The 13,693-nt window shown below is 38.0% G+C and overlaps 1 protein-coding gene across 5 annotated transcripts in view; it reads left to right on the top strand.

The window, feature by feature from the left end:
* RALGAPA2 (Ral GTPase activating protein catalytic subunit alpha 2) overlaps positions 1-13,693 on the top strand; it is a 303,204-nt gene that overhangs the window by 89,227 nt on the left and 200,284 nt on the right. For 4 of the 5 annotated variants that reach the window (XR_007355571.2, XM_048842432.2, XM_048842434.2 and 1 more), the window contains exons 17-21: positions 658-798; positions 4,900-5,037; positions 7,908-8,005; positions 12,094-12,184; positions 12,359-12,535. Coding sequence is in view for 4 of the 5 variants with exons in the window: in XM_048842432.2 (XP_048698389.2) it covers positions 658-798; positions 4,900-5,037; positions 7,908-8,005; positions 12,094-12,184; positions 12,359-12,535 (645 nt within the window). In the remaining variant the exon portion in view is untranslated. The remainder of the gene's footprint in view (positions 1-657; positions 799-4,899; positions 5,038-7,907; positions 8,006-12,093; positions 12,185-12,358; positions 12,536-13,693) is intronic. The other variant, XM_048842433.2, reaches the window with a different exon arrangement.

Here is a 13,693-nt window from a genome sequence, read left to right as displayed (position 1 = left end):
GTTAATGTTGCATGTTATATTTTCAGAGTTTGTACACAATATTGGAATGAATTATCTGGTGGCAAGCCAGAGAAGGGGCATCTCCTGCACAGACTGTGTTACAATGTTGAACCACCTCCAGAACTGCAGAGAGGAGCCCATACATCTCCGAATTGAGAGAGACAGATAACAGAAAAGAAATGATCCAGGAAGAAATTTCCCATTCATTTAGTTTTGAGATGCACACATAGTTGGATATATTTCTCTTCTGTTTTCTAAAATTCTTAAGTATTAAACAAAGGTTTGGGATAGGTTAGAGTGGTGGCACATCATAATTTTACAGAGTTACTGAGTAAGATTTAGTTAGATAACCAGTATGTTAATTGACAAAATGGATTTATGGGAAGATATGGTATTGTAAGATTTCACAATCTTGTAAAGAAAAAAGACCCTGCTGATTATTGCACATTTATTATGTGGCAATTTTATTCCAACACATTCAAACGTTTACTGTATGGGAATTCATTTTTATGTAGGATTTCTGAATATTTATGTTAAAGAACTGTTTCAGATGTGTGTTGCATTTATTTTGCCATGACACTTAAAGAATCACCTTAGAAAAATCCCTATATTTTACTGTTCTTCTGACATAATTATTACTTTATTTTTCCCTGGAAGCTAAGCGAAGCCAGTCTATCAGCAACTGTGTTCATCTTTATGAGGCTTTGCCAGCCACTAAAAGTGTACCTCTTCTGCTTCACACTGTGAGCTCTCTCTTACCTGGTATCTCTTACACTTCTTGCTCTCACAGACTTTCAGGTACTGTACTTAAAGCCACCTTGTATCTAAATGTTCTTTATATTTTTTAAACTGCTGTTGCTGGCTTTTTCTGTCTCTTTAATTATTCTACAGTACTGTGCGTTAGTATGGTTTACACGGCGCTCTCTCTCTCTCCTTCCCTTACAATTAATCAGTAACAACTTCTGTTGTTAAAGCAGCATTCTGTCGTCCTTGGGAGATGTTTCCTCTTTAATCATAAGGTTATCTCATGTTCACTATCAAATTTTGTTTGGATGGTAAGTTCTGATATTTAAATAATTCTAGTGATTTTTATTTTTGGGTTACTGGAACTGTACTTACTGTCAAAATGGGGCACCATTTTGAGGAAGAGGAGAACAAAAGCTTTTTAAATATTTCTTTTTTGGAGTAGTTTCAGGGAAAATATTCCCAAAGCTATTTGGATGGTTGGGCCCAATGCTTCAAAACAAATCATGCTGGAGAAATCCAGCTAGCCACAGCTTTTTGACAATAAATCCCATTCACTGTCAATCTAACAATGAGGTCACACAAGTTAATGCTAATTGTAAATGTTTGCCTCTAAAGACATTTTCCTGGGGATCCTGATTTCAGAAACAAAAAATCTTTCTATCTATGCTTCTTATTACCAAAAAAATATTTAAACATACAAGGCTTAGACAGTATCATTTTTCTGTTTTTGTTCAGACGTTTGGAGCCCCACAAACTATTCTGTTTTATACACTTAAACATAAGGATTTATCTTGACCTACAGTTTATTTAGGTATGTCTTCCTTTGTAACTAAATTAAAATGTATCTGAATTTAATTGCTTTCCCATTAATTATATAGACTGGCAGGGTCAGGTAATATCTTTATTAGATGAACTTCTGTTGGTGAAAGAGACAAGCTTGACCACTTCATTGAACTAAAAATAGACCCATTAAATTACTGCTAGAGAGCTAAGCTTTATTTTAAATAAAAATGTAAATTCTTGCTTTTGAGAAGCCTCGACATGTAAAGCAACTAATAGAGTTTTATCAATGTGAAATTTAGGCTATTTTCTATTAAAATTGAAGTGAATCAGGCAATTCATTTATAAACTAACACTCAAAGGTGGGGTGGTCAGAGAGTGTGGAGAGGGGAATGTCTTCCTTTTTTTTCTGGTCCCCACCACAATCCCCTGCTAGCCCCACTGCTCCCTTCTGCAGACTGCCTTTGGTGTTCACTTCATGTAGACTTTAGGAGATATGCAGGAGGTAGGCATGAAGAGGGGCAGCAGAACAAAGGTGCCAACAGACAAAGGTTTGAAAGGCATAGTGGAGGAGTAAGGAAGGGTTGGGGGAGTGGAGAACAGTTGTGTTGAATTCTCAGGGATGGTCTTGAATTGTCCCACAGTGAGTTGAAAGCTGATGGAAAGTTCAGTGTAACTTATATGCTTGTTATGTAACATTGTTTGAAGAAACCAGAGCTTGGAATCAATGGCGTAATCTGTATTTGTCTGAACTAAGATTCTGAGTAGGATTTTCAAGGCTCCCAAGGAATTGCCCTAGCAAGAGACCTTAAAAACATTTTTAAGAAGAGAGGAAGAGTGCATATGTGAATCATTGGATACTTGTTCTGATGAGTCCCTTTTGATAGGATATGTTTGCTATACCATTGGGACATTTTCTAGGAAAGAGCTGACTGTTAGCTTAGGCGTGGCAGGGAGCATTAACTAGCATCACTGCCAGGCCTGTCCCTACCACATGCTAGGACCCACGACTTTACCATCAAAATCTTAGGTCTTCTGTTTCTTGATCCCGGGAGAAATTCTGACTAGTCAAAAAGAATCATCTCCACAATTGTGTTCTGACTAACTCCTGAGATATGAACCTAAAGTTCCTGCTGTCACTCCTTTGCTTGTGTGTTAGTTTCCATTTTCCCCCACTTGACCCCTCATATTTCTCTCTTCTCTCTATCTGTTTGACTTCAGTCTAATGAGAGTTCAGCTTAACCTGCCAGGACAAATCAAACCATGCAATCTTTTGCTGTATCCAGAGAGGCAAGATAAAAAGATACTGTAGTCCAATTCTGGTAATTGTTTTGCCAGATCCTGAAGAGGCTAATAAGATTGTGTGCTACTCATGTTACTTTTGCAGCAAATGAATTACAGCTGCAAACAGAGACAGATGCTGAATTTTGCTGCGTTTTCTTTCTTCACCTTTGTGTGCTTGTCTTGTTCTATCTTATGAAGAAACAGGATCAGACTTTAATACCTAAACCCAAGAGCTAAAACTTAAAACTGAGTCTCCATTTTTCCCATCAAGCATATTTGATATCCTATAAGAAACTGTCAAGTAAGGGATTTTGCTGTCTTATAAAGAGAGAAGGAATGAGAGAGAAAGTGTGTTAGTTATGGTTTACATAATTTTTAAAAATGCTTTAAATCTCTAAACTTTTTTCTTTTTGTATATTTAATATATATATTAAACAGAGTTTCTGAAATTGGTAATGCACAACAAGCAAAACAAATTTCCTTGCAACATAAACCTGAACCAAGTTAATGTTGTCGTTGAGGCAGTTAAATAAATAAATAGGTAAATTAAAATTTTTAACATGCTAAAAACTCTATCCAGTCCCCACCAAGGCAGAGACTATTGCTTATACTTAACTAACCCTGCTAATAGCCTTGGGACACTTGCTGAGGATTTTCTAACATGCCTTAGTAGACTTATAGAGGGGTCCAATCGTTCATAAGCCTTAATAGGTTAATTGGGATCCCTTAAGGATTCTGGTGGGCGAGAATGGTTTTATTAGGTTTGGCAGATTTTCATGGCCCTCAGGGTCATCAGCCCAGATAGAACTGTCCAAAGACTGACAATCTCATTAGGCCTGTCAGGTTACTAATGTTTCAGATTTTGCTCATCAAGAAAGAACAAGTTTTCTAAGGTTAGGAAGATTTGGTTGGCCACTGAAGAGGAAGCTATGCCTCACAGGACACTGGATATTTCTAAGCTCTGCCCACCTATCTTATAAGGCAAATAACAGAACCTCACATTCCTTCTAGCACCTGCATGTAGGGAGTTTAGGGAAGGGGGAGGGGTATAAATTTGCTAATACCTGCAGAGTGGACCTCCTGTGTACCTCCTAAGGCGTGCAGGTATTGCTCTTATGGATGTGAGACGATCCACTGGAAGGACAGGGACCCCCCCCTCACCCCCCCAGTGTGCTGCTCCTTATATCTCCTATTCTTCTCCCAACTTGCAAATCTCATCAGTCGGCAGGAAAAGATCCAGCTTTCTGTGCACATTCTAAGGAATGCAGGAAAGGTGATCCCCCTCCTGTATGTCTATGGAGGCACCTAAGTCTGAGTTGCAACACGTGAACAAACCAATGGTCCATTTAGTTCAGTGTCCAGTCTGTGCCAGTGATGAATGCTGGATGATTGAGGAAGGTATAACTAAGTGAATAGGCTATGAGGGAGTCAGTTGGAATGGGGAGAACGTTCTGCCCCTAGATTTTACCTGCCCCCTACTTATTGTTATGAATGTCTAATACTGCTTGAGACTTACTAATCTGTTTTTCTGAATCAAATCCCTTAGAAGTGAGTCCCATTGGAGAGTTATGCAAGATGTTTATTAAACATATATATATTATTTTTATTCATTTTGAATTTGTTGACTTTTTAAGTTTCCTCTTTTTCCTTTATTATGAGAAAAGTAAATAGGAACACCAAATTAGTCTTCTTTATACTGTTAATTAATTTATATATCTTCTCTCACCCTTTTCCTTTCTAGACTAAACAGTCTTAAGTCTTTTTAATCTCTCTCCATGTGAGACAAAAACCCCACATACCTCTGGCCCTCAGCACCCACTCTGTGACTCTAATAATTTGAATTTCCCTTCTCTGAACCTCTTCCTAATTCTGCTGCTGGAATACATTTTTTTAATGAATTTTTTTTCAGTTGTGGAGAGCATTTGGTAACTAAAATTGAAATTTTTCATTTTATTCTCATAATTTCTATGTGTTTTAAATATTTAGCTTGTTCATCTTTTCACCTGACTTTGTTTTGTTAGTGTGTAGTAAATGTGCAAAGAGTTTTAGAATCCTTGTAACACATTTTATTTTAATTGAAATCTGCAGAAGTTGAAGAAGCTCAACAATCAGAAAATACAACAGGACCAGAGTCGAGTGGCCTCTTTGCAGACCAGGACCAGCAACTAACTCGAAGCAGTAGCACTTCAGACATTATAGACCAATTTAGTTCTGATTTTTTTCAAGGTAACTTTTGTGACATTGTCAAGGTTCCTCCCCCATTCTGAACTCTAGGGTACAGATGTGGGGACCTGCATGAAAACCTCCTAAGCTTACTTTTAGCAGCTCAGGTTAAAACTTCCCCAAGGTACAAATTAATTTTATCCTTTGTCCTTGGAATATCCACTGCCACCACCAAATTCTAACTGGGTTTACTGGGAAACGTAGTTTGGACACGTCTTCCCCCCAAAATCCTCCCAACCCTTGCACCCCACTTCCTGGGAAAGGTTTGGTAAAAATCCTCACCAATTTGCATAGGTGACCACAGACCCAAACCCTTGGATCTGAGAACAATGAAAAAGCATTCAGTTTTCTTACAAGAAGACTTTTAATAGAAATAAAAGTAAACAGAAGTAAAGAAATCACCTCTGTAAAATCAGGATGGTAGATACCTTACAGGGTAATTAGATTCAAAACATAGAGAATCCCTCTAGGCAAAACCTTAAGTTACAGAAAAGACACACAGACAGAAATAGTCATTCTATTCAGCACAGTTCTTTTCTCAGCCATTTAAAGAAATCATAATCTAACACATACCTAGCTAGATTACTTACTAAAAGTTCTAAGACTCCATTCCTGTTCTATCCCTGGCAAAAGCAGCATACCGACAGACACAGACCCTTTGTTTCTCTCCCTCCTCCTAGCTTTTGAAAGTATCTTATCTCCTCATTGGTCATTTTGGTCAGGTGCCAGCGAGGTTACCTTTAGCCTCTTAACCCTTCACAGGTGAGAGGATTTTTCCTCTGGCCAGGAGGGATTTTAAAGGGGTTTCCCCTTCCCTTTGTATTTATGACAGACATACAGTGGCTATACTGTATTAAGCTGCCTTTGAATCTCATTAAACTACATTTGTGAATAGGAAGGAAAAATGTCCCATTGCTATTGTATGAATGTGTATTTATGCCATAATGTCTGTTCATTTAAGCTATGGTACAATAAATCCTGTTTTTCAGTGTTCCAAACCCTATTTTATTAAATAATAAATTTAAGTATAACACAATCATGCTCCTAAAATAATACCTCTGAATGTCTCCATCCACACACCCACCCACTGAGGATTTTCAATAGTATGTATATTTCACTTAAAATGTTAGTTTAACCCTTTGAAGATGCATTAAAAATGGCCAAAGAAAGTATATTTAACCTTAGTCTTTGGCTACATTAGAAAAATTAGGATTTAATTTACCAGGGCAGCTCCTAATTCAGCATCACTGGATGCTGTAGTGTAGGTAAGAGCCATTCATTTTTACTATCATACTTTAAAAACAAGTTCTGCTTTAGTGATCATAATTAAAATGTAATTTATCTCTTGCAAAAAAAGTAGTACAATGATTGTATTTTTCTATACTGGAGGACTTGGTAGTGTTAATTAATTTGAACTCTTAACATGGTTAGATGACTTGGTGAACACATTAGAACACTACAGTTTCCACTCCTTGGGCAACCATTGATGAATTGCATGTCCTAATTTTCCATATAGCTGTAAGCTTAGAGTGGTCACCAATAGAACATTAGCACTTCTTGCTACATAAGTAATTGTTTTTGCACATACTCCCCATTGTAGAGGAATACAGTGGTTACATTAATTATGTACTGTTGGTAAACTTAATGAGTTGACCAGTTTTCAAAATAGCTTCAGTGAATTCTTGCTCTTCCCCAGTGTGGACAAGAGCGTTCATACAAACTTCCTGTTTATAATGTTTTGTTTATAGGAAAATATGTTGCAACCTTCCACGTGAGTTAGTTACAGGTGCTTTATACTATGGGCAGGCCTACACTTAAAACACTGCATCGGCTAGATCCCTGCCAACATAAGGCTGTCTACACTGGTGCTTAGGTTGGTGGATTATTCACACCCCTGAGCAGTGTAGTTATATTGAAGTAATTCTACAGTGTAGACCAGGGCTTTAAGTACATTACCAATGATTGAAAGACAGCTATCATTGGCTAATAATTTACCTATATAGTTTTAGAGATGTTTCCTCCAGGGTTTATCTGCTGTGATGCTGACTATACTCTTGGCTACATCCATTTGTGCTCCATTCATCTAAGAAGTGTAGGGAACAGTCAAGCAAACTTTCTTATCTGCCTTATTGAAGGGTCTCATAAATGGACACTGAGCAATTTAGTGAGATATTTGACTTAACTGTATAATTGATTTGCCATTAGCACGTAGCCTGATACTTCATTTCTGGGGAATAGTAGGTAAAATATCGGCAGACAGGTAACATTAGTGGAAATGTGTTGGGAATCTTGAGTGGCCATTCTATGTGCTGTATCTGTTTTGTGGGAAATATAACTTCATTTTCCAGCTCTGTTGTTCCAACACTTTTCACAGGCACTGAATTCTCTTTGACAAGTGTCTTGTTTTTAATTAATTTGTAAAAAATCAATTTGGCTTTAGGCAATTGTCATTTGGAAGTGTAGAATATCATCTGTGTTGAAGCAGAGCTCGTCTCACAATGAAAGCCACTGAAAAATATCTGTGATTGGTGTGTAACTTGTCATTTCCAGTATCTAGCACTGCATTTACATTTCACACACCACAGCTAAAGATTTTAGTTGTATTCCAATAACTGCAGTTTTTTACACTATTTATGAGGGAATTATCCACATAATTGAATGCTTTCACAATATAAATGAGTCCACAACAATCCTACACTATCATATGAGAGTGTCATATTCAATCACTTCTCTGTAAATACTGGAAAGATGAAAAACATGCACATATTTAGTGCTGTTTTGAATCGTTTTAGAATTAGCCCATAGGCTCCATTTCCTTAACTGTCTGTATTTCTTGTCTCATTTGTTTACTTGTTAAAATTTTGATTATGCAGATAAAAAGACTGAGAGTTCGCAGAATTTAAATTGTGTGGATTCCAAATCCATTCAAGACAAGAAAGGATGTATGAAGAAAGAAAATGAAGCCCAACACGTAAGGCAAAATTAATAGACTCTGATCCAAGTTCTAATAATTGCCAAGATCCTAAGAACTTTTTATTTCTAATTATTAATATAAATGTTTACAAAGGATAACAACTGAAATTTTAAGTTTGTGGATCCCATTGATGAAATAGAAATTGGAATTAAACTGTAGCTGTTAATAGCAAGTATTAAGTACATCAGAAGCAGGAAGCCTGCTAAACAACCACTGGGGTCCCTGGACGATCGAGATGCAAAAGGAACACTTAAAGATGATAAAGTCATCGCAGAGAAACTTAATTGAGAAACTTAACAGTAACAAGTCACCAGGGCCAGATGGCATTCACCCAAGAGTTCTAAAAGAACTCAGATGTGAAATTGCGGAACTATTAACTATGGTTTGTAACCTGTCCTTTAAATCAGCTACTGTACCCAATGACTGGAAGATAGATAATGTAATGCCAATATTTAAGAAGGGCTCTAGAGGTGATCCTGGCAGTTACAGACCGGTAAGTCTAACGTTAGTACCGGGCAAAAAAGTTGAAACAATAGTAAAGAATAAAATTGTCAGACATATAAAAGAGCATAAATTGTTGCACAAAAATCAACATGGTTTCTGTAACGGGAAATCATGTCTTACTGATCTATTAGAGTTCTTTGAAGGGGTCAACAAACACGTGGACAAGGGGGAATCCAGTGGACATAGTGTACTTAGATTTCCAGAAAGCCTTGGACAAGGTCCCTCACCAAAGGCTCTTACGTAAATTAAGTTGTCATGGGATAAGAGGGAAGATCCTTTCATGGATTGAGAACTGGTGAAAAGACAGGGAACAAAGGGTAGGAATAAATGGTAAATTTTCAGTATGGAGAGGGGTAACTAGGGGTGTTCCCCAAGGGTCAGTCCTAGGACCAATCCTATTCAACCTATTCATAAATGATCGGGCGAAAGGGGTAAAAAGTGAGGCGGCAAAGTTTGCAGATGATATTAAACTGCTCAAGATAGTTAAGACCAAAGCAGACTGTGAAGAACCTCAAAAAGATCTCATAAAACTAAGTGATTGGGCAACAAAATGGCAAATGCAATTTAATGTGGATAAATGTAAAGTAATGCACATTGGAACAAACAACCCCAACTATACATACAGTATGATGGGAGCTAATTTAGCTACAACGAATCAGGAGAAAGATCTTGGAGTCATCGTGGATAGTTCTCTGAAGAAGTCTAAGCAATATGCAGCGGCAGTCAAAAAGGTAAATGGGATGTTAGGAATCATTAAAAAAGGGATAGAGAATAAGACGGAGAATATCTTATTGCCCTTATATAAATCCATGGTACGCCCACATCTTGAATACTGCGTACAGATGTGGTCCCCTCATCTCAAAAAAGATATACTGGCATTAGAAAAGGCTCAGAAAAGAGCATCTAAAATGATTAGGGGTTTGGAAGGGGTCCCATATGAGGAGAAATTAAAGAGGCTGGGACTTTTCAGCTTGGAAAAGAGGAGACTAAGGGGGGATATGATAGAGGTGTATATAAAATCATGAGTGGTGTGGATAAAGTGAATAAGGAAAAGTTGTTTACTTGTTCCCATAATATAAGAACTAGGAGCCACAAAATGAAATTAATGGGTAGCAGGTTTAAAACAAATAAAAAGAAATTCTTCTTCACTCAGTGCACATTCAACCTGTGGAACTCCTTGCCTGAGGAGGTTGTGAAGGCAAGGACTATAACAGGGTTTACAAGAGAACTGGATAAATTCATGTAGGTTAAGTCTATTAATGGCTATTAGCCAGGATGGGTAAGGAATGGTGTCCCTAGCCTCTGTTTGTCAGAGGGTGGAGATGGATGGTAGGAGAGAGATCACTAGATCATTACCTGTTAAGTTCACTCCCTCTGGAGCACCTGGCATTGGCCACTGTCGGTAGACAGGATACTGGGCTGGATGGATCTTTGGTCTGACCCAGTATAGCCATTCTTATGTTGTTATGAATATTCTGCATCTTCTAATACTATAAGACTGTAACACTCGTTTATGGAAATATTATAATGAAGATTACATAAAGCAACATATAAAGACTGTGTGTGTGTGTGTGTGTGTGTGTGTGTGTGTGTGTGTGTGTACGTACACACCTCTACCCCGATATAACACGGTCCGTGGGAGCCAAAAAATCTTACTACGTTATGTGAAACGGCGTTATATTGAACTTACTTTGCTCCCCCTGCTCTTTGTCCCCTGACCGCCCCTGCTCAGCTTCCCGCTGCCAGTGAGTGTGGGGAGGTTGGGGAAAGGACGCCCCCCACACCCACCTGCGGCGGGAAGCAGAGCGCCGTGGCTGGGAGCTGGCAGAGTGGAGCAGGCTGAGGCTGTGCTGCTCCACTTCTGCCGCTGCCGGTGAGTGCTGGGGAGGGGGGAATCCTTTCCCTTGAGTGACACGGTCGGGGCGAGGAAAGCGGAGTGGGCTGTTCCCGGCCCTCTGCTAATCACCCGGGCCACTCTGGGCCTGTGGGGCCCCCAAAAGTGCCCCCCCACAGCTCCTGCCTCCCAGACCCTGGGGGTGGGGGGGAGGCCTGTTTACTGTGTTGTATGCGAACCCGTGTTATAATGGGTCGCGTTGTATCAGGGTAGAGGGGTGTGTGTGTGTGTATATATATATAAAAATATATTGGGTAATGAATATATTTATAAGAGTTATAAACTCTGTTTGTTTGATAGATATATATTATTATAAACACAGAGTTTATAACGGTCTTATAAATAAAGTATATTCATTACCAAATTGCATAGTACTTAAACAAATGTTTGATCGTTCATGAAGTGTTCAGAGAAATGTCTTTCTCAGCACAATTTGCACCATCAGCCATTTATTTCAAAACTTTGTGTATGTCAGCATTCTGACTGACAGGTTTTTTTTAATTTTTCATGTTAATTTTGAATAAACAGCAGAAATAATTGATGCTTGAAACTGCTGATACTGTTAGACGTGCAATGCAATATCAAATTGATGAATGTAGTTTGAAACTCTGGTTTGGTCCGCTGCTTTTAAGTGGGTGTAGTCTAAAAGCAACATGGAGACTGCACATTTGGCTCGAGCAAAGTGGGAACACTACGTATTGCTCTGCTGCAGTTTCTTTACCCAATTCAGGCAAAGGCAATGGTGGTGGGAGTAAGAGATTAACCCTCCTCCCCTGCTTTTGTGTTATTGACATGTTGGTCAAAATATTTACCACCTCCTGATAATGCTGCCAACAATATCACATTTCCCACCTTCTTTGCAAGTTGATATTGAGGTTGTGGCCATATTTATTGCATAAATAACTGAAAATATTATGTGAACCAGTGCAAAGCTCAAATATTACTACATGCTGGATTTATCTACTCAACATGAACCTGATTTGGTGGGAAAAACAAAACTGTAGGCAGTCTTCCAAACAGTGCAAGCAACTGCATGTGTCTGTGGAATGAGTGCCAATTCCTTCCCCACAAAAATCAGCTGTGGGGCCACAAGTTCCAGAAAGACAGCCTCGGCAAATGAGTTCATTGCCTCCTGCGTGGCAGTGCTTCAGCCTAAGAAACCAAGTAGGGTGAAAAGTTGGTCATAAGGCCTGATCAATGTATCAAGAACATATAAGTTCTTTTGACATCTAGGTCATCTTTCCTTTTTTAAAAATGAAGAATATTAATTGCAAATACAAAAATACACCTCCCCCCCAGCCCTGTATTGATGCAACATTTTAACTGATAAGTTTTTAACACCCATGTAATCTAGGAAATTTAGAGTTAAAGTTTCCACAGCAACTAACTCTAGTAACATGCTCCTACTCTATGCCTTATGTGATATGGTTTTTTATTAATAGAATCATAGAAATGTAGGACTGGAAGGGACCTCAGTAGGCCATCTGGTCCAGTCCCCTGCACTAAGGCAGGACTAACTATTGTCTAAACCACCCCTGAATAAGTCAGAGTTAGTTTTCAGTGATACTTAGGTATAAAATGTATATGTATCTTAATAGAGGGAATTATTCTAAAATATTATGGGATATATTTTTCAAATTAACCATAAATGAATTGAGAGGAATGCAATTTTATATTTTTTCTGAAGGTTTTAATACGAAGGAGCAGCAGTCCAGCTGAGTTAGATTTGAAAGCAGACTTGCAGCAGTCACATGGAAATCACAGAGAAAGAGAAATGAGTGAGTTCCAGGAAACCAAATTCTTTTTCTAAGGAGTAGTAGTTTGTGGTGGCATGTGCTAATTTGACTTATCACATATATAATATTGATTACTTTTAATCATGTTTTTGAAAATAAGATTTTTTTTATTGTAGAACATTGCTTATGACATTTAGTAATTCCTGCTTACTTTAGGTGAAAGTGTTAGCAGTGACACGTTCATTGGCTACAATAATGAAGTAGAGATCACCCTGGTCCCCTGGCAAACATGTGAAGAAGAACATGAAGTTAATATACCAACAGATGTTTGTGTAGATGCAGATGCACGTCATTGGCTGCAGCTTAGTCCTTCAGATGCTGCAAATTTAACAGGTACCTATGTTCAAGAAAATACAATAGATATTGTAAATTTTTGTCACAAAACGGTAGAACTTACACATGCTAGTTTACACAACTCAATTTGCATGCACTTTTTTGCTTTTAAAAGTGTTTGTTTTAAAGTAGATGAGAATTATTTGACATTACATGTAACCCTAATGGCATAGTTCATCTTTTAAAATAAAACATTGTAAACTCTTAGTAATGCTTCATTTTCTTAATTTTGAATAATATTAATAACACTGTGTACAGTACTAGTGTCTAGAAAGTTAACCCTTCCTCAGAGAATGTGTTAACACTCTTCTTTCACTTCATCACAATGATGTATCAGTTTGATTGCCTAGGTCAAGTGTTGCACAACAAAATATGCACAGACACACACAAAAATGGAAGACCATGAAACAAACCCAGCAAATGTATACTATATGTTGTTAAATGAGGGACAATTCTGGAAAAACATGATAGTGGAAAGAATGTCAGACATCACTAGTATCTCAAAGGGAAGGACCTCTCCAAGTTCCTTCTTTGTGCTCTGGTTATCTTTCATCTTGAGGTGTGGTAGTGACATAAGTAATTAGATATTTAGAAAGTGGAGAAAGATCTGTAGTCACAAAAATATCATCCAAGAGTTAAGAAACTGGGTCTACTAGAGTTAAAATTGGCAGTAGAACTTAATATCCTACTATTTAATTATATTAGATACCATTTTAGAATCATAGGAATGTAGGGTTGGAAGGGATTTTGAGAAATCATTAAGTCCAGGTCCCCGCCCTGAGGGAAGGACCAAGTAAACCTAAACCATCCATGACAGGTGTTTGTCCAACCTGTTCTTGAAAATCTCCAATGATGGGGATTCCTCAGCTTCCCTGGGAAGCCTATTCCACAGGTTAACTATCCTTATAGTTGGAAAGCTTTTCCTATTATCTAACCTAAATCTCACTTGCTACAGCTTAAGCCCATTACTTCTCATCCTAGCTTCAGTGGACACAGGGAATAATTGATGATATCACTGAGACACTTTTGAAAATCCAATATTTAGTTAATATCTCTTCCAGCCTGCCAACTCTTGAAATGTGTCATATTTTAATGAGAAGCAACTAATATATTTATGAAGATTTAAGAGAGAGGTTGTCTGTACACAAGGGCAGGTAT

The sequence above is a fragment of the Caretta caretta genome, chromosome 3 (assembly GCF_965140235.1).
Source record: "Caretta caretta isolate rCarCar2 chromosome 3, rCarCar1.hap1, whole genome shotgun sequence".
Taxonomy (NCBI): Eukaryota; Metazoa; Chordata; order Testudines; family Cheloniidae; genus Caretta; species Caretta caretta.
This window is presented reverse-complemented; position numbering and strand designations above follow the sequence as displayed.